The sequence below is a fragment of the Centroberyx gerrardi genome, chromosome 24 (assembly GCF_048128805.1).
Source record: "Centroberyx gerrardi isolate f3 chromosome 24, fCenGer3.hap1.cur.20231027, whole genome shotgun sequence".
In the NCBI taxonomy this organism is placed as follows: Eukaryota; Metazoa; Chordata; class Actinopteri; order Beryciformes; family Berycidae; genus Centroberyx; species Centroberyx gerrardi.
The window spans coordinates 17,025,010-17,045,804 of record NC_136020.1 but is presented as its reverse complement, the minus strand read 5'-3'; the positions used below and the strand labels follow the sequence as shown (position 1 = coordinate 17,045,804).

General features: G+C 41.0%; 3 protein-coding genes across 3 annotated transcripts; 1 reads left to right on the top strand and 2 right to left on the bottom strand.

The window, feature by feature from the left end:
* Nucleotides 1-10,117: 10,117 nt before the first annotated feature.
* alg10 (ALG10 alpha-1,2-mannosyltransferase) lies at nucleotides 10,118-13,587 on the bottom strand. The gene is made up of 3 exons (XM_071902575.2): nucleotides 13,276-13,587; nucleotides 12,306-12,503; nucleotides 10,118-11,853 (listed from the first exon to the last, which is right to left on the bottom strand). Exons 1-3 carry the CDS (start codon nucleotides 13,453-13,455, stop codon nucleotides 10,792-10,794), a joined length of 1,440 nt encoding a protein of 479 aa, XP_071758676.1. The 5' UTR covers nucleotides 13,456-13,587; the 3' UTR covers nucleotides 10,118-10,791.
* Nucleotides 13,588-13,875: 288 nt separating this feature from the next.
* Nucleotides 13,876-15,651, top strand: tprkb (Tp53rk binding protein). The gene is made up of 4 exons (XM_071902583.2): nucleotides 13,876-14,098; nucleotides 14,295-14,417; nucleotides 14,678-14,854; nucleotides 15,213-15,651. Exons 1-4 carry the CDS (start codon nucleotides 13,958-13,960, stop codon nucleotides 15,297-15,299), a joined length of 528 nt encoding a protein of 175 aa, XP_071758684.2. The 5' UTR covers nucleotides 13,876-13,957; the 3' UTR covers nucleotides 15,300-15,651.
* Nucleotides 15,652-17,007: 1,356 nt separating this feature from the next.
* LOC139914300 (L-threonine ammonia-lyase) lies at nucleotides 17,008-20,259 on the bottom strand. The gene is given in 6 exon segments (XM_071902582.1): nucleotides 17,008-17,249; nucleotides 17,845-17,934; nucleotides 18,098-18,246; nucleotides 18,838-18,968; nucleotides 19,791-19,972; nucleotides 20,061-20,259. Coding segments are annotated over 6 exon segments (993 nt in total).
* Nucleotides 20,260-20,795: the final 536 nt, after the last annotated feature.

Genomic DNA, 20,795 nt, shown 5'->3' with positions numbered 1-20,795 from the left:
ATACAGGGAGAAATCCATTAGAAGAGGCAGAGAGACCAATTTCTGCACCGACAGCAGCCTCAATAGACCAGAATGCAATGCAGCTACAAGACATGTTGCATTCTGAGTAAGGGGTGACTCTCACTTTCTTTCTCTCACTCTCTTGCTGTTTCTAGGCTTCGCTCTCTCCACCTACACTTATAACCCACAGCTGAATGCAACAAGTTCAGGCACGTTCTCTGGGGGTTGTCGAACGGCATTCTGGGAAATGGAGGAAATCGCTAACTGAAGTAGAAGTAGATGGGGCAGGCTGAGGGAAATGACAACACAAAATAATTGCTAGTATGCATTAATTCGCAGATTGATGATATCTAACAGTGTAAGGGTTGAATTTCCTTTACGATCAGATTATTAATTGTGCTTGTGAACTTTGATGCTCATATATAGCAGATATTTCAAAATGGATGGCTTGGTCCCAGGACATGAAACACTGTGCATGTGGCAGAGTGCCAGCTTTAAATAATTTGTTGAAAAAAAAAAAAAAAAGTCTAAATTGGAGTGAAAAAGTGTTTTGCATCTAAAGTAAGTACATTATGCTGACAGACCGCATTAATGATGACATGGACACACATAATCAAGTATGCAAGCAGTGTCCTGCAAAGGCACACAGCCACCACCTCCCCTTCCACACACACACACACACACACACACACACAAACACACAGAAGGCGCAATCAATCACCATCAAACCTCTTCTGTATATTAGATAGATGTCAGGTGTTAGCCCATCAATTTTCTATCCTCCCTTCATAAATGCACTCATAAATTTACAGCGGCACACCAAATTGGCTGATGAATTTGCCCTATTCCATATTTGCATACATTTGCAAAACAAATTCACTCAGTTGGTACAAATAGGTTCACATTTGGCCCTCTAAAACTCAAATTGAAGCAAATTGAAGTTTGAACATCTATGCTCAGGACAGGCCAGCGATGACCAAGAGATTCCATATCAGCAAAACTGAAATCATTGTAAATTATTTGTAAAGTCTCTCAATTTCAGACAAGGAGGAAGAAAGTAATATGGTATAATATATCCTATTTATTTATTGTTTTTCAATGTCAAAATAGTTGCAATAGCATATTGCATCTTTAAAATGGACCCAAATTGTTGTTGCTAAAGGAAAAGAGGCTGAGAAAAGGAGAGTCGACTCATGTGTACAAGCTCCTAAAGAGGACAGAGCAACACCTCGGCTCTCAAGGTCAGAGAATTCCCCTGTGTGTGTGTGTGTGTGTGTGTGTGTGTGTGTGTGTGTGTGGACACATATGCCTATCCAGGTGAGTTGTGCTCTACATAGTTGGTTGCACTTGAGCAATAAATATCTCCAGTAGCTACATTTACCTCTTGGCTAAGCAACAAATACTCACTACAGTTTGCTCAATACTACTCAATACTCAATACTCAATACTAGAGATGCTCTGATCACTCGACCACCAATCTGTCATTTTCTCATAACTCTCTAGTCTGGATGCTAAGGTTAAGATTTTTTTTGCCCATACCTGTTAAACCAGTTAATGTTTTTCTACAAAAATACATACTTTAACTTCATTCAGAATTAATAAATACACAATTAAGTAAGTAAACCAGTTAGCCAATCACCAATCTCCCAGTTACTGACACAGTTTTCCGCTAAAATTTTTGAGATTTTAAATTGGACTGCAAGAGTAGTTCTGAATCTGTACTGTCATGAAGAAACAGATCTTTCATACAGGAGATTCAGATGAGCATCATCTATGCATTTGTTTTATTTAATTTTAGCAGTAATGCGACGGTGCTTTGTGTCTGTGTCTTTTTTTGTGAGCGAAGGGGAGAGCTTGCTGCATGTCTCACGGTGCTATAAATAGCTCTTATTTTCCCAGAGTCCCTTGAGGCCAGGGGAGGAGATGGATGGATTGATTGAGGGGGCGAAGAGAGGCAGAGTGAGGGAAAGGCGCTAATATCACTGTCAGTCAAACGGCTGATGAAACGCCAGGATGGAGAGCATGTCTCAACAAACTGGCCGTGACTAAACACTGCCAAGGTAAATACACACAACATACATGCATGCACACACACACACACACAGGAGGAGGAGTAGCTCTGCTCATTAAGAGGAATAGAGCAGTAAATCAAGGCCACAAATTTAGAGCAAGCTAATTCTGGAGAAAAAGAGCAGCATGGTGGACAAATATAGCAGCTGACCAGTAAAATGACAATGTGTGTGTGTGTGTGTGAGTGTGTGTGTGTGTGTGTGTGTGTAAGTGAGGGAGTGAGTGAGTGAGTCAGAAATTACTTAAGTCATTCAATTTGTACGTCAATTAGCTGTAATAGCAGTAATGCTGAGCGTGCTCTCTTGCAATATAGTGCATAAAAATGTGCTTGATATGCATGAAATTATCAACACACACAAACACAAACACAACATGCAGCCGCACATAATTCTGCCAATCACATCTTACCATCCACGATTCCTTCATTCCTTAACTGTTTAAATAATTATTCGCCAAATGATTTTGCGGTAATTAATTGATACAAAAGGTTGTGTGAGGTTTTGTCCTTTAAAAGACTTCTTAATGCTTGAGTAAGTCAGCCGCTCTAATGAACACTGTGGTTGGTGTCTGTCAACCAGGGTCGCAATTATGTTCGCATGTCACTTCCTGACACGGTCCGTAGCTTAGCAACTCGCCACGGAGACGGCGCTAAAGATGGAGCTCATTTGAATATTCCCCAGAAAAAAAAAGAAAAAAAAAACGCTTCAGGTAGTTGTTGCGATGCTGGATCTTTCTCAGCGTGCAGACTCACATTCTCTAAACGTAAAGGTTGCATAAAGACTGCCTTCTTTCTTTTCTGTTATCAAGAAAATGAAAGCTTCTCAAACTCACCAAATTCTTGCACTTCATCAAACTGTCAGAGGGCAAGTGTGTGTGTGTGTGTGTGTGTGTGTGTGTGTGTCTGAGATTTGAATATATCCAGAAAGTGTGTTTTAGTTTTAGTTTAGTTTTAGGGAAGAGGCTGGCAATATCTATCTATCTATCTATCTATCTATCTATCTATCTATATCTATCAAGCTCATCGTTCACTTGTTCACACACACACACACACACACACACCTGTCAAAATGGCTATGATTTCCGATCCCTCCACCCACAATGCAGCAGCACCGTCAAACTTTTACAGACAACACAGTGGAAACAATGAAATGTGGGCAGGTTGCATAATTACCGCGTGCCATTAATAAAACAAAACACATGTAATGACCCCTCCGCCCACTGAACTCCCACCATGCTTATATGAATAGAACATTTTCTCATGTACTGTAATTGTTTTTAAATGCTAAGTTGCTAAGTGACGGCACGGAGCCGGTGTGTTCAGGTTGATGTGCTCTGTGTCTGAGGTGCAGCAGTTTAACGGAGGATTTCTATTTTAAAATGTAAACTAATGTGAACTGCCTGTAAAGATGGGTGGATTTGGTGAATTTGAAAATGTGTTAGATGTGTAAGTTCATGCAAATTCTTCCAAAGCTGTCAAGTTTTAAGCCACAGTGAAAACAAGAAAAAGATAGAAAAAATGGACTAACTATTTGGCTTGCTTTGGCAATGTTGGTTCTCTTCCATTCATGCCAGTAAAGCTTATATGAATTGAGGTGAATTGAATTTAGAGAGCTTGAGAGGGAGAGAGAGAGAGAGAGAGAGAGAGAGAGAGAGAGAGAGAGAGAGCATTAACCATGCTTCTTCATTATTCTGGAAACAACAGCAGTGGTAAGTGAGACTAAATGCCAAAACCTGCCGAGTCATTGACTAATGGATTTGTTTGTGTGCACTCTGTAGATAACACACACACACACACACACACACACACACACACACACACGCACACACACACACACGCACACACATACACACACAGAAAAACCTCACCTTTGTCTCAATTAGCAGGACATAGCAGGACACTTGTTTTCCCTGGTTTGATATATTATGCATCACGGCTAAACATTTATCTGTGGCTCTGATTGTGTGTGTGTGTGTGTGTGTGTGTGTGTGTGTGTGTGTGTGTGTGCGAGTGTGTGTGCATGTGTGTTTCCACCTAGGCTAGCCATACATTATGCAGTGGGACAGGAGGCAGATATATGAGGTACCAGGAGCCTCATTGCCTCGAAAGTTTTTGTGTGAGTGTGTGTGTGTGTGTGTGTGTGTGAGAGAGAGAGTGAGTGAGAGAGAGCGAGAGAGTAATAGGGTGTAATGGTGGTGTAATCTCCAACCATACAGGACGCTATCAGTGTGTGTGTGTGTGTGTGTGTGTGTGTTTATGTTTGTGTATCTTCACATACATGTGTGTCTCTGTGTACATCTGTGGCCGTAACATGGATGTGTATGTGTGTAGACACGTCAATGTGTGTGTGTGTGTGTGTGTGTGTGTGTAAGAGGCTGATTGATTCACAGTGACAGGGTCTAGAGTGTTTGGGGTGGGGGGGTGGGGTGCAGAGAATCATCTGACAGTGATGACATCATCACTGCTCACCGCTCTGCTGACTCCCCACACATACACACACACACACACACACAAGCACAAAGGCACAACATACACACACACAGAGACATGTAAACACACATACATAATCACCCACACCTAAACACGTAGGTGCACACACACACACACACACACACACACTGGTGGATGTCTGTGGTTCCTCGTGGACTCGAAGGGGGGACAGTGCAGAAGTTGACATTGTGAAAGTGGATTAGTTGTAAATAAATGAGAAGGAACATTCAGCCTGGATAATTTATTCATGGTGCAAAGTTCTAAGTGTAGTTGCTCTTAGTTGATCATCTCCATCAGTCTTCTATTGTGCATCATAAACCTGCAGTACTGATCAGCAGAAATAAGGACTAAAGCAATCAGTGATGTGGTTTGCTGCTGCTTCCAGATCCCTCGGATGTTTATCCTCCTCTCTCTCTCTTCCCTGTCTCTCTCTACTGTTAACCATCAAATAAATGCAAAAAATGCCAAAAAGAAAAAATGTTTCCTTCTGCTGTGGCTGTGAAGATAAACTGGGTGTTGAAACGTCTTGCAAGATTATTGCACGCACATACGTCTGTCCACCTGCTCTCTTCCTCCTCCAGTTAAGTTAAAGTAGTGAATAAGTAGGAGAGGAGCTTCCTTCTTCTTATTTTAGAGTCTGGTAGAAAAAGGTGTAATGCCAAATTTTGGTTTGGCTGTGCTATTCTGTGGGAATCATATTTAATGCTTAATATTTAAAATATACCCCATTAGACATTTTGAAATGAAATGAAATATTGAAAATGAACACACAATGTTGTAACACAGCTGCTGCTCAATAAACAATAGACATGTTTTGTAGAAAAAGCTGTTCTGAAGTTCTGTAAACTGTGATGAAGTTTGACAGACAGACAGACAGACAGGTGATGTAGGAGTGAAGTGTCTCACTCCTGACTGACTGACCTGAATTTGTCTCCTCTAGTTTCTAAGAGAAACAAGCGTATCGACCTCTGATCGCTCTCACACAGCAGAGTTCTTCCACTGAAACGCTGGCCAGTATAAAACCCCTCCGGCCAGTATAATGCATAATGCATAGTGAGGTGGCCTTTGCAGACCGCACCAGAACTTATTCACTACTGTACAGTTCAAACCTTGGGCTGCATGTGAGTCAGTGTACAGCACACTTCAAAATTTGTTTTTAAATCGAATTTGTATCTCAAAACTGAAAAAAGATCTGGCAGTGAGGTGAAATGATTCTACCCAGGTCCAATGAAAATCAACTTTTTTCAACAACTTTCTGAAATGAATTCTTCATTTCAGAAAGTTGAATTATCTTAGAACAAGACCCTAACCCTGATCTGCCATATTTCAATATGTCGCCACTTCACTCAAGGAAATTCTTCAAATAAGTGAAACTGCACTGGAAAATTATTCAAATTGTCTCACCACAATGGCATTTTCACTTGATAAAAACTGGATTTTAAGCCTGAATACTATATTAAATTACTTGGACATTTATTGCGGTTGTGAAATTGTGTATTCTGTTAGTAAGTTACAAGTGCAACACTAAAGTGGGTTTACATTCTTGCATCCTTGCATCTTGCAGCCCCAAGTAAGAAGTGCAAGCAAGAAAATGAGAAACGTCAGTGTCAAAACAGTGTCAAAGTGTTTACCTGTATCAGCTATTAGGACTCACTGTATATATGAGGATATATACATTGGAATTACAGTAGTGCTATCCTAAAAAAAACAAGTAACACACATACACACACGCAAACAGCAGTGAAACAGAGATGATCAGAGAATGAAACTTACATGACTGTGCATCATATAAATCCCCACATATTTTTTATTTATTTATTTTGAAAGTGTCTGTAACCTGACTGAATTGCAGTTTTTGTAATCAGATTCCTGCAGTCCTGTTAAATGTTACCTGTGTTCTGAACCCGGTTTGTACACAGACTGTGTCAGGAAGGGAAACTGCAAATACTCTTTTTCTCTCCCTCCTCCTCTTCCTCACCTTCCCCTCCATCTTCTCGCTCACCCTAATTATTATCTGCTCTCACAACTATGATGCAACCTCAACAAGCAATTAAGGAGCAAACTCTGATTACATTTAAAAAACAAATCTCTCCTCAACAAATCTCGCCTTTCGGTGTTGTCGTGTTCTCACCTTTGGCTCCAGGCAACAAACGGCGCCTCCTTTTCTCGTGGCTCCAATTCTAATTAATTTCACAGAGCCTCTGACACATGCACAAATTAAAGCCTGGAAGAAATTGTAAGAAATGCAAAACACTTGTGTTGGTATGTGTGTGTGTGTGTGTGTGTGTGTGTGCAAGAGAGAGAGAAAGCGAGAAAGCAACAGTGAGAACAAGGAAGAGAAAGGACAAAGCAACAGTAAACAAGTCGACCCCCCACAAATGATGCAGTCCTCCTCTGGGCCAATCAGTAACAAGTATGTCACCTTGTTTTGACCTGTGATTGTAGCGCTCCCCTTTGGCCAATCGGTGTAATTTTGAAAATGTGGGAGTGCAGTGGTGAGATACATCATTCTCCCAAGTTTCATTAAAATCCGATCAATGGTGTCAGAGATATTGTGGGTGACACATGGACAAACAAACAAACAAACAAACGTGTAGCGCCCCCTTAGGGCCAATCAGTGTAATTCTAAAAACTTCATAACACAGTGGTGAGATGCATAATTTCCTCAGGTTTCCTTAAAATCCAATCATTGGTGACTGAGGTACCACTTGCATGACACATAGACAAATGAACAAACAAATAAACAAATGAACAAACACATCAAGAAATGGATGAATCAGCAACGTTAGCACCACTTTTGGGCTAATCAGTGTCATTTTGGAAACGCCAGAAAGATACATCTGCACTTTGATCATCCCCCACAATGAAGGAGATGAGCTTGCTCTGAAAAAAGGTATTCCAAAGTGATTCTCATATTTTTCAGTGTGACATTAAATTAAACCTGAACACCCAGCGCTGCTCGCTCCCTCACGCATCCTCAAAGTGGCTGAATAGTGTAATCAACATTTTGTATAATCATCCCAGTTTGATTTTATTAAAGTCTCTCCTGCGAGCTGGGCCTCACACTGTGGAGTGTAATTAGAATCCAGTAATGATATGGGTTAGATGGAAAGCAATCATTGTGCCACTTGTTTTTTTTTTTTTTTTTTCAATTGGGCTTTCACGCACAAAGTTATGAAAAACCACTTGAAATTACTATGAGCAACAACGCAAATCAATAGGTTTTATTGTTATTATCGTTATGTATTGTGGAATGTCTGATTCTGCTAATCAAATTTGCCTGGGTTTCTTCTTTGTCTGTCTTTTGTCTAGCTGTAATTTCATTTTTATTTGAAAGCATTTGGCGTTTGTTAGAGTTGAAAGTGCTTGATAATTAGAATGGAACAAAAAAAAAATGTCTTCAAGGCCAAAGCTGCACAAAGCTGCTTTTTAACCCAAAGTGAAGCTCGAGCACTTAAAGGTTTTCCATGTTTCTCAGCCATTACGGGGCGCACATTGTTGTGATTTAGGCCAGTTTACAGCATGAATATACCCTAACTGTCACTGGTCAGTTTGAATTAGGTTTCCATAATGAGAAAGTCCATGTTCTCCTCATAGGAAGATCTAGCTTTGTCTTATAGCTCCTCCTAGTGTGAATCTGAGTGATCTGTATGTATAAATGAGACTCCCAAGGCTACTTATAGTCCATAATAATTATAGTGTGATACTTTATTATTCTTCATAGGAAAATCCTCTTTTTAAGATGGAGAGGTCAGAGGTCAGGGCCCCTGGAGTTGGGAGGGATTCATTGTGTTGCTCAAGGACACTTCAGCAGACCGGATGACAAGAGGGATTGAGCCTGAATCCTCCTCCTTTAAAGGCTCTGACTCTCTACTGCCGCTCACCACTCAAAACCTGTTTGAATTCATCACCCATCAATAGTGAATTTACCCCTTGATATGAAACTGTCTGATGTGAACGCTTCTTTTCAAACTGAGAGGCTCTTATAGGAACAAAAACAATTAACCAACAAAACATACTTTCATAAAAATAATACAAAGAGTGGCCATCTAAATCTCATTTCACTCCAACTAAACACTGTGCCGTTTACTCGGTATGAGACCAATGAGTTTGTGATGTACTCTTATTTTTTAAACTTTTTTTTGCCCTATTGTATTGTGTAAAGCACTTTGTGATAAATAAACTTGACATGACACTTTGACAGTCGATGCTGCAGGAATCATTTTATTGCATGTCTCCACAGGATTGCTTTAACATGGGAGCAGCAAACAGCTGACTGAACAGTTTGAAGTATGAAACACACGTAACAGACTGATGAGGCAAACACAGACACAGAAATAGACTCAAATACAAGTCAAATGGACATTCTGACACTGATTAACGTAGATTAACATATCTAAAAAAAAAAAATGAAATGATAAGTACACCGTTTATTTGAATAAGTAACAGTCACATTAAAAACTTGACTGAATTTCAGCCCGGCCTCACTTGAACCCGAAAAGTTTAAGACCAAACCTGAACCAAGCCGACATTTCTGCCCATTTTCTCAAGTGAACTGCAATTTTAAATGATATTTTTTGGACCCAAGCCCCATCGGGTGCAGTCGAGTCCAGTTGGGTTTGGACGGTCATGTGAGGATGTCTACATAGAAGGAATCTGACTTTGAAATCAACCACACACACACACACACACACACACACACATTGGACACGACAAAGCTAGCTGAAGGAGACGGGGAACGCAGTGAAGACAAGATGAGATCATCTAACACAACAAAACAAAACACTTCATCTAAATACAAAACGATTAAAGACCCATGAGGCTGCACACATTTTTCGCTCTCCAATGGATCGACATGACTTGATCAAGGTAAAATAAAGTTTTATGGTAAAAAAAAAAAAAAGAAGAAAAAATGTGTTTCTATTCTAGTCAATCATACTGAAAGCGGAAAACAAATATATCCAATCCAGTGAAATAATTATACAGCCATTTGTAGATCAAACGTGGATTCAAAAATATCACATCACTCCACCAAAAAAAACCATAATTAGCCTTTAAATCATTCAGTTTATCAGTTGCATTCACTGAACACCATTGTCTCTACCAAAGAAAAAAAAAAAAAAAGATGGCTGTCAGTGTTCTTCATTGGCAAAAACCTCATTCATTACAAAAACCCAAGTCCCATACAGTAGAAATTCTGAAGATCCCTGCTTTACAATATGGCTAGGTCATTTTTGGTCTCTTTAATCATATTTACAGCTCAAATGTCAACAGTCAATTCTGCAAAGTAGGACTCAAAAAACTGCATTTTTACATGTACAGTAAAAAAAAAAAAAAAGAAGTCTTCCAAAAGAAAAATGCTGGCTCACACCCCACCTGGTCAATTCCCACACAGCCTTAGCCGACATTAAACTTACATTAGATTATTTTTCAACCTGTGTAGCAGGAACAAAAGGCCCAACATCATTCTTTTAAAATATTTAACATAAGTATAGAAACACCTTTTGTAGAAATTCTCATCAAAACAGATAATTACAATTCAGACCGGTATCAATGATTACACAATATCAATATACCATGTATGCATCAAGGTTGAGCTCAATTGACTTTCAATGTAATCAATCAAGGAAGTGGAATTTCATCAAAGTCCATAAACTTAAAAAAAATTCATACATCTTATTTTGAACGAAATAATCGATTGAGAATGAATACTTTGTTACTGTCGTGTCATTTCACTTTACGTTCTGAACTGACTGAATTCAAAGTGAATCGACTCCAGCTCTGGTTCACATATTGTAGCCTTTGTCTGTGACTGAGAACCTACAAATCTTTTTATCTTAGAAACATTTCTACAGCAGTGAATTTCAGTGTGTTTGAGTCAGATTCAGGCTTACAGGGCTCCTGCTTTTCTCCGCCGTCTGTCTGCACCACTTGGACACTAGCTAATACTGATTCTCAGTACTAAGCTGTAGAAATCCCATTACTTTTACTGAACAACACAATAAGTTTGGACACACTGTACAAAAATGATTAAGATGTAATCCGTTTTTCTCCGTCAGAGAGATCTAACATCCTCCTATGTGTGGCAAAGGCAGAAAGTCAAGTCACTTTGCTTTGATTTCTGAGATGTTACATATCGCTCTGGGTATCAGTTTGTAGTACTGGGGAAATTCTCTGATATCAATACCCTATTTGAGCCTGGTATTCCCTGATATCTGATACCAGCATTTTGTTCACCACATGAACCTCTGTGTGGCTGCGCTGTCCGGCCAGTGGAAGGTCTTACTGATGAAGATGTAAAGTGTGGCCGCATTGACCGCCGTGTACAGGAGGAACTCGACGACGAGTCTGGGAAGAGAGGGGAGGGGCATGTGGACGCGGTACATCAGGTAGGGAACGATGAAGTACCTGAACTCCAGAAGCTTCTGGGGCACCGTGGCGGCCAGGAGGCACACCAGGAACGCCAGGCTCCAGAAGAGCGAGCGCGACTTGAGGGAGTCCAGGAAATTCCACCCGGCGAACACGTACGCGGGGACGAGGAGGAAGCGCACCAGCTCGTGCCTCTGGAAAAGCCTTTTCCACACGTAGAAGGGGAAGTGGCGGTTGTCTGCCAGGAGGTATTTGTGGACGTGGGTGAACTTCCACACCAGGAGCAAGCAGACGCCCGTGAGCAAGAGATAGAAGAAAGGCTGCTTCTTCAGAGCCTGCAGGAAGCGAAGGACGCGGTAGTAGCAGAGGGAGGCGGGGAGGGAGAAGAAGAGGGCGAAGGAGAAGAAGTAGAAGAGCTGAGGGAAGTTGAGGCAGGCCTCGTGGCTCGTCCTGTCCCCCACCACTATCCCATCGTTCAGCGCCACGAACGCCAGGAAACCCACGCCGACCGCCGCGTAGGGCCAAGCCACCAACAGCACCGCCTTCACGTGACCGGGCGAGGTGAGGAACTCCAACGTGAAAAGCATCACTTTCTTTGCCCCGCCGACCGACAGGGGGATCTGGAAAGAGGGCGGCTTGTCGTCCCTCTTTTTCGTCTGCTCCGTCCTCCAGGCCTCGTCCATTTTGCCGGCCACCAAAGTGCCGGCGCAGAAGGCCACCCAGATGATGTTGGTCTGGCGGAAGAGCACGGAGCAGACGCCGAGGAGCGCCGAGGCCTTGTGGCAGCCGTAGAGCGTCATGAGGTAGGTGAAGAGGACGAAGAAAGTAGAGCCGGCGTCGGTATAGTAGAGGAAGTTGAAGAAGTAGAGCACGGGGAAGGTGGACAGGGAGAGGGCCGACAGGACTCGGCGCGCGGCCGTCCGCGTCTGGAAGAGGACAGACATGAGATCAGACTACAAGCAAGGAATGGCAAGAACTGCTTCAATGCCAGTAACTGGATTTTTGGTGATTTTCATGTTTTAAACTTGGTCCTCTATGGGTTGAGAAAATTCTACAACCCCTTTGGCTCATGAAACCCTTTCAAAACACCATTGGATAAACTAAAACATGCATGGCTATCAAGTTACATACAAGGCTGTTTTTCTTCGTTGACATTTTGGAGATGCAAGGTTTTCATCTGACAGTGATGATATGCAATTTGGTGAGAACCATGAGTGAATATACTTTAAGTACGGGTGCCTCCAGTGGGAACTGAACTCATAACCCTGGAAGTATTAGTGTCAAGTTTATCTTAAAGTAAACCCAGCTGTAGTGAGGAATAATGAGTGACATACACATTCATTCTTTGGTGCAAAAAGATCTAATCATCTAACATTACCTTCTCCCTGAGGTGCAGTTTGCAGATGATGAGATAGAGCAGGTACAGGTTGCCGCAGTTGAAGAGCAGGTTGACGAAGCGCAGCATGGCCGTAGAGCACACCACCTTGCCCGTCAGGTCGGCCAGCCACACCACAGGCTTGATCACTCCCACAGAGGCGAGGTAAAGGCCCGGCAGGGTGGTGATCATTGGGTCCCACTGTGACAGGTAGGAAGCAACGGGGGCATCAGTATAGTGAGGAGGGCTGGGCGATAATCCAACATTATCGTTTATCGTCCTTCAGTGGAATCATATCGTGATGATATGTTGATTTTGGGATGTCGTGATACACAATTCTGCTGTCTAAACTGATGATAACAAGCACATTTTATTTAAAAACGCTGACAAAATGAGGTATGAAACATTTTAAGCAATATTATTTTGAATAATTCCGTTTTGTTTGACATCACACCTAACATTACCATTCGGTTCAAATGGATGAACATCATTTGATTATTTAACATGTGACTTTGCATACGTGAGCAATATCGTGATACATATCGATATCGAAAAAAAAACTTTGATTATATCATATCGCCCAGCCCTAACTGAGGCCGTTGTCATGACTTTCAGATACATAAGGACCTATAGGATCAAAACCATGTTAAGCTTAGGCTAGCTAATACTGAGCTAACATTATATGCATTATGTTTAAACTCCATTAAGCTGCAATCTGATTTGGGATTTATCGAAACTGAGATGAAGATAGGCCTTGTCTGTCAGGCCACTACAAGAGGTACAATGCTTTCATGAATATATCCCCCGCTAATGCTATTCTATATGGCCGATATGCAGATTAGAAACCCTACAATCTGTCACATCATTTCAAATGACAAGAGCTCTGCTGTTAATCCGCCAGCTACACAACTAAGCTAGCTACAATGGGGGATTCGTTTAGATGGCTAACGTTACATTTGGAAAGCCAGTTTACCTCGTTGAATTTTCCATGACAGTATTTCTGAGCTTGTGGAATATGGAAAACCTCGTCCATGTACGGTTCCCTTTGCTCCCGAGTGATTTTAGAGAAGAGGAGGCATGATATCAAAAAGTTGGTGCTGCAGAGAGCAGTGAAAATGTAACCCTCAAATTTCTCCATATCTGACCACGACATCCGATCCAAAAACAAATGGCAATCTCCGGTTAGCTTTTATAAACTTGTGTAAACCACATAACGATTCGATTCGCGTACTAAACCGACTGAACAATTACAAATCAGAGGGAAAACAGGTTAATCTGCGTACAACACAGATCAACGGAAGAGTTTTGATTTTTGACAGCTGCTGGTCCGTTCGTAAAAACGGTCGGCACGGAAGCTGTTGAATTGAGTATTAGTTCCTACGTTGTGGTCAATATTTTAGCATTATATTACTATCAAAGAATAATCGATGTAATCAACACAATTATATGGTTTATCATATTTTACTATTTGGTTTTAGTCTTGTTTTTCCTCATTGAGCTGTTTCCCCCGTGTATAAATATCAAAAGGAACCTTCCTATGAAGCGGTGTCACCGTATTATTGTCCCCCCTATGTACAGAGACTCACATGGAATGGTTCTAGCGCGGTGATAATTTAAGTGCATTTTCCTCATATTCTATCAGACTTTGTGCAACTATGCATCAAACACAGCAACTAGAGCTTTTTCCCGACCAAGAAGTGACTCAAATGCTTTTCAAAGACTTGAAAAATGCCGCAGAATTGAGACAAAGTGCCGTGGAGGGTAAAATAAATGGTGCCTTGATCAATCCATCAATGGTAAGTATATATTTTTTTCAACTTTAGCTATTAAAAAAGCCATACATCTTTATGTATATTGAGGCCAGATTCCCAGTTTTGGATTTTTTCCTACCTAGTCATTAGCCTATATGTGGAAAAAACTGCCTGGGACATTATGGGACATCATTCACGATGATGAATAATGATTTTTTGTTTGTTTGTTTGTTTTTTACAGTTGGTGGATCCTTTCCAAGTGCTGGTAGCTGCAAACAAGGCTGTTCACTTACACAAAATTGGAAAAATGAAGACAAGAAGCTTATATTCAGAGATAATCTTCAACCTCTCACCTACTAATAATGTAAGTAACCTAAACTCAGACATTCACATAATCACATTTAGATTTTATTTTTACACTCCTAGTGCACACACAAATTATTTTATGCCTCCCTCCCATTCTGAGTATCATCCCCTTCTCCTTTCTCTCCATTGGTTGCTTGCACTGTTGGTTCTCCAGAAATTTGAGCTTATTCTGCTGTTGCACTCATTGTAAGTGTAATTCGCTCTAAATAGGAGCATCATCTAAACACTCAAATTATTTTATCTGTCTTCCTTGTACAGATCTCAGAGGCCTTTAAAAGGTTTGGGATCTCCGATGGCGACGACTCTGTCCTCGTGGTCCTGGTTCACAACAAAGATGAGTCACAGCTTGTAGCAGACATCACAGCCAAGGTGGATGGACTGCAGCTTCCAGTGGAGGAGCTTTCCTCACTGTCAGACCCTGCCAAGATCAAAAAGGTTCTGATGCCATAGTGTGCACTTGCTCTTACCTCCGTGTGTGTGTGTGTGTGTGTGTGTGTGTGTGTGTGTGTGTGTGTGTGTGTGTGTGTGTGTATGAAGAGCTTCATTCCAATGAGATATCCCCCATTCAATAAAATGACACCTACTCTTACCAAAGGATTGCTGGCATGAAAGTAAAGCATATTATGGGTTACTATTGAAGTTCTGAGTCATCTTAAGACCTTTACTTACAAAATAGTTCTGTTTTTGTTGATATAATTATCTGTGCTTTTGAAAAGTCATTTGATTATTTCAGGTTACAGTGTTTTTTAAATGGATATTTGTCATTTTATATGTCATTTTTTCTCTCTCTCAGCTGTACAAAGTCGCCCCTCAGGAGGAGAAGTGCGGGACTCTGCTGGACGCAGTTGTTTGCAGAATGGCCACCAAAGATGTCATGTAGCGACAACGCAGAAACAGGATCAGAACACAACTTTTGAAATACAAAATGGACATTTTGTGGTTTAATGTTTTTCCAGTATGAGACCTGGATTGAATTAATATTGAAAAGGGGTTTTCTGGGATCAATGTTTTTTGTGGTGCCACAGCACCGATTGGATAGTCCCAAAAGTGCAGACATTGCCCCTCTTGCACTCCAGGCAAACGCAAGAGACCCTTAAAGTCAGTAAAAGGATTTTAATTATTAATCCAACTAGGTGTGCTTAATATATAAACTGTTGCAGATGCAGCAGAAAAAAAAAGAAAGAAAATGGCATCAAAAAACATTAACCTTTATCTGTCATCAAAGTGTTTGTTTTGTATTGGCCTTTACTCGAATCAAACCCAAACTTTGTTATGTACGTTAAGATCAGACTCCCAGCTTTGGAAAAAAATAAATCCTACTTTATTTTTCAGAAGTCTTTTCATTGACTTGCCCTGTTTTTACTTATGCTTACCTTTTGCATATGTAAAAAAAGTTTGAGGAGCCGTTGGGGGAAGTTACAGGACGTCGTTCACCATCAACCCGACTTCCCACAGCACCTACCCATGGTTCCTGTCTCTTTGAAGTGTTTCGGTGACAGTTATTTTGGGCGGTGAAAGCCGGCGGGGGTTCTGTGAGTTTCTGACAGTAGCCGACAAACGATGTGAAGCGAAGCTCATTCCAGCGCCGGTGAATAATGAATCCAAAGTGCTGTGGGCCGCGTATCAATCAGACCTCAAGAGGATTAAGGAATAAAACATTCACATCCGCAGCGCTGACATGAAAGATTGGATCCAAATTTCAGTAAAAAATACCTGTCAGCCTGTGAAGATATGAATATTTAATGTACAGGTTGTCTAATGGAGAATAAATAGGTAATGATGTTCCTTGATATACAGATTTGAAATTTAAAATGTCACAGTGATGCGGCGCAGACATGGATCACATCACTCATGATTGCCTTTCTGTATCATTACAGAATATGCCTCAAACCAATTTGTACTCAGTAATTATATTTCATCTGTTTGTATTGTCAGGTAACAAAGGCAGAAGACACATTTCTGTGCCAGACCTTAAAGATTCACTTGTTCTTTTTTATTCTTTCTTTCATTCTTTCTTCATGCATTTTTTTCTGAGTGCAGAATAACATTTGCATACTCACAATGAAATAAGACCAAGTTGTTTATATCATGAAATGAAATATATCGTAGTTTATTTGAATGGAAAATGGATTAAAAGAGACTGCAGTTCATTTGAAGGAAATTCTCCCCATGGAAAACAAACGCATGGGTAAAGATAAAATATGCTCTTGTTCTTCTAAGAAAGATCTGCTTGAGATTGTTTCACTTCCAAATGCTGATTTTAGTTTGTGTGATCATAGAAAATGTGAGTATTAGTGTTATAGTTCATGGCTAAGCTCTTTTCATCATGATTCATCTCCACAGTCAGAGGAACCAACACTGTTAACAGCAGAAACTCTTCACTTCATACAGTTAGACTTATTACACTCATAGAAATCGAATAGAAAGAATTCCCTTTCAAAGCTTTTTTGTCTGGCACTGTCTGGCACTATTCACTGATCAAGGGATAAAGACTGAAAGTACATGAAGGAAAAATAAAGTCCTTGATGCCACCCCAGTAGTCACATAATGGCATGGCCAGAATTAGTCACATAATAAAAGTCTGTCAGTCAGTCTGGGAAGTTGGCGAGCTCGTCTTTGCCGACGTTCCCTCCGCTGAGGATGCAGACGACGTTCTTCCCCTGCAGGTCGGGTATCTTGTTGCTGACGACGGCAGCGAAGGCGGCGGATCCCGACGGCTCCACCACCAGACCTGACCTGTAGAGCGCCGACACCGCCGCCCGGATCTGCTCGTCGCTCACCAGGACGATCCCCTCCACGTAGCGCTGGCACAGCTCGTAGGGCAGGGTGCCTGGAGAGACGCAAGTTATTACTGGAGTAAAGGCTTATTATGATTTCCAATGACAAATATGACACTCAGATAACTCAGACGGCAACAAACATATTCCTGTTTTCAATTGCCAAGAGAAAAACACCTCCAATATTCTCATATAAGCCTGTTTCATAGGAGAATATTAGTTTTCTAGTGTGACATAACGTTTAAAGTGTTAGTGCACATTCATCTTTGGCTGTTCTGCGTCCCCTTTATCATTTTTAGAGATGCTTGGCAGTTGGCATCGTGAAAATTAGGAAAAGTGTGGCAGAAGGGAACTGGGGATAAGAAGACAGCAGTGAAGTGTGTTTTGTGTGGAAGATAATAAAGCCCCTCTATGATATTTGACTATAAAAAGTACACAACCATTGTTCAGTAGGTAAAAAACATACTAACAAAAAGGTGATTTTGAACCACTAAAGGGATAAAAACCTTGTCCTTGTCAACAAAAACGTTGAGATTTTGACCAAGATGGATGTCTTTCACTGCAGAAAGACATCCAACATAATGATTTTCAGCTAAAAAACATGTGTATATGAGGTTCTTTAATCAAGACTAGAAGGGACACACATACCTGCAAAAGGCGGTGCAAGTCCTGAGGCGATGCTCTTGGTGTCCATGCCCACTGGCTTCTTCTCGATGAAACTTTTGTACATGGTGCAGGCTGGAGAGAATTTAAATAGAATAAAGGGAAACAGAAAAGTAACAAAGGAATTCCAATAGAAAACCTTTACACAGGATGATCACTGTGAGCTGTAACGTAATATTTCATGCTATAATCATACTATATGAGCCCATGATGTTTAACAACTGTAGGTTCGCTGCACCTCCTTCTGGTTCCACGCCGTAGATCCTGGTCTTGTCGCAGCCTGACAGTTTGACAGCAGCAGCGACTCCGGCCAGCAGCCCCCCGCCGCCACAACACACCACCAGCACGTCCGGATCAGGCATCACCTCCAGCACCTCCATGCCGAGACTGGACACACACACACACACACACAAGGGATAGACAGGATGCAAAACATTGGTGACTGTAGGATGAACTTCTTGAGGCTTAAGCCTAGTCGAGGATGACAATGCTTTTTAGTGGATGTTCTGTATTTTATGTGTTTTTAGTCGGACATGGAGCAATTTAACTGGTGCAGGAGTCTCAAAACAGAAGGACACAATGGCAGTGCTGAAAAGGGTGGACTTGAGCTGAGATTTTCACCACATTAAAGGCACAATTAAACAAAAAATAACCTTTCACCTTGTTAGCTAATTCTCCACATCATAACGTAAGAACTGGTTAACAATAAATGCAAAAAACCTACAAAAAGTCCAATTTTCTCATTTCTTAAATATCAAAATCCTATTATTTTTCCTGTACTTCCTGGAAAACAGTGTATTTTTAGTGGTTACTTCATGACGTACAAATCCCAACCAATAATGCCCTGCCCCTCCTCTCCCATCATATAAAACCTGCAGCTACACAACTTTCAAAGTGACGCAACACAGTAAAGTGGAGCATTATTGGGTGTTCACCCCCGAAAACCCTGTTTCCTTTTCCTAAGAGAGTAAGCTCCACCTGGCATGTCCTGCTATCAGATCCAGGTCGTCGTAGGAGTGCAGGAAGGTCATGTTGTCCTCCTGAACGCAGCGGTTCACCACATTCATCAGACAGGAGGTGGGGACTCGCTCCACCTCCACCCCGAAACTCTGAGGAGGAGAATGTCACTTTAATGATATGGCAGAGACAGACAAAAAAGCCAGATTACCTGAACATTGGTCATTGCAATGTCTATCTTAAACTGGTGTGATGCCAATTTATGACATGGAAAGACGCATGCAGTGAGAAACGGGCATATGAAATTTGTTATTTTCTGCATGGAGTGTTCTAGATGATGAGGACTTGTTGAAAGATTTAACGAAAGTATCTGCTATATCTACCTTTTTACCTTTCTACCTGGAACTGAATTTAAGACCAATTTAACAACCAAAATAAAGAAACAAAAAGTTGTCAAAAAACTACTAGACTATATCCGTTTGATCACAGCTGATAAAAGTTAACTATAATATCGATTAGTTAATATCGTTAACTAATAAACTATAAATGGGCAGTATAAGAAAGATGGACACCGGCAAATTAAAAGTTTAGGAACATGATGTATCTTACAACATGACTGGCATATCGCATTAACGCTGTTCTGTATTAATCTAAGGGTGGACATGCTGTTGCTGGTATGATTCACATCTTTTGGTGAAGCTACGCAATTCACAGCATTTGCCTTATTTCATTCTCCTAACTTTCCATGTCTGCCTTGACTAGATATCACTGAAAGTAAAAAATCTGTCAATACTACTATCTAATCTCAGAAACTTAATTAAAAACAAAGCAGTATAACATGGTGAAAAATCTAAGCCCTCTAATACCTGTCCTTTTTAAGGACCTGCAGACCCCCTGTTAACAAACACACGTTAATCTAGTCTGCTGTGTAACTCTTGTTGAACCCGAATATAGTCTTGAATATGACCTCTGACCTGTATGAGTATGGATCTGGATGCTGGGGCCGTTTCCGGCATCACCACTTTGCCCTTGGACCCGTAGTGTTTCGAGGCGTACGCAAAAGACTTCCCATAATTCCCTGCAGACATGGTGACAAAGTGGCCGCCCTTCTGTCTCCTGGCAAACTGATTGGCCACTCCTCTGATCTTGAAAGAGCCTGTCAATCAAACACAGATGTCATCAGCGATCCTCAAGCCATTGCATTCTACTATAACTGTAAATGTCACTGAATGGTCTCCACTGACCGGTTCTCTGCATGTTCTCCAGTTTGATGTGGATGTTGCAGGAGACGCTGAGAGGCAGGGTGGTCTGGCACCAGGGGATCATGGGAGTGTGGATGACACCCAGCGGGCTGCTCCTCACCGTCTCCCTGGCTTCTCTCAGCAGATCCAGGGTGACGGCGTCTGCAGACACCTCACCCATCTGTGTTTATATCACAAACATAGGATTTATTATCAGGGATGTATCTGCAGAATTTATCCATCTTTTTAGGCTCATAAAAATCTAACTGAGATAAATTCATGGTGTATATCATAAGTAAGTAGTATTGTCATAGTTTACTCAACCTTTTTATTTACAACTACACCCATGTGTTTAAAGATTAGGATAAGATTTCTCATCTGTACTCAACAGATGAGAATTAAAACTTTGTCAGTCTTATTCATCTTTTGCACCAATTATAATGCAGGTATATCAAATTTAAAGTTATAGGCTAAAAATACCCATGTCCATGGTACTGCTGTACAACTGACCAGTCCATGCCACGTTAGACTATTACAGATTTATGAAGGAAAGTCAATTAACGTTTAATTACAAAGCTAACTGCCATGTTTTTAAGAAAGACCCGTTGCATAAATAAAATTGATACGGTTCGAGTGTTTTTAGAGTAATTTCTCACTAACCTTACTATTTCTGTGGATTTTCCGATTATTTTTTAACAAGTGAAGTGACAGCTCCGTGATGTTTGCAGTGTTACAGCT

What these genes read in the sequence shown, in the direction of transcription:
- tprkb (XM_071902583.2), top strand. Translation starts at nt 13,958, where the DNA reads ATGCATCAAACACAGCAACTAGAGCTTTTTCCCGACCAAGAAGTGACT. An exon ending in CCTTGATCAATCCATCAATG is followed by an intron (nt 14,099 to 14,294) that starts GTAAGTATATAT and finishes TGTTTTTTACAG; the next exon opens with TTGGTGGATCCTTTCCAAGT. An exon ending in ACCTCTCACCTACTAATAAT is followed by an intron (nt 14,418 to 14,677) that starts GTAAGTAACCTA and finishes TTCCTTGTACAG; the next exon opens with ATCTCAGAGGCCTTTAAAAG.
- alg10 (XM_071902575.2), bottom strand. Translation starts at nt 13,455, where the DNA reads ATGTCGTGGTCAGATATGGAGAAATTTGAGGGTTACATTTTCACTGCT. An exon ending in GTCATGGAAAATTCAACGAG is followed by an intron (nt 12,504 to 13,275) that starts GTAAACTGGCTT and finishes TACCTGTCACAG; the next exon opens with TGGGACCCAATGATCACCAC. An exon ending in AACTGCACCTCAGGGAGAAG is followed by an intron (nt 11,854 to 12,305) that starts GTAATGTTAGAT and finishes GTCCTCTTCCAG; the next exon opens with ACGCGGACGGCCGCGCGCCG.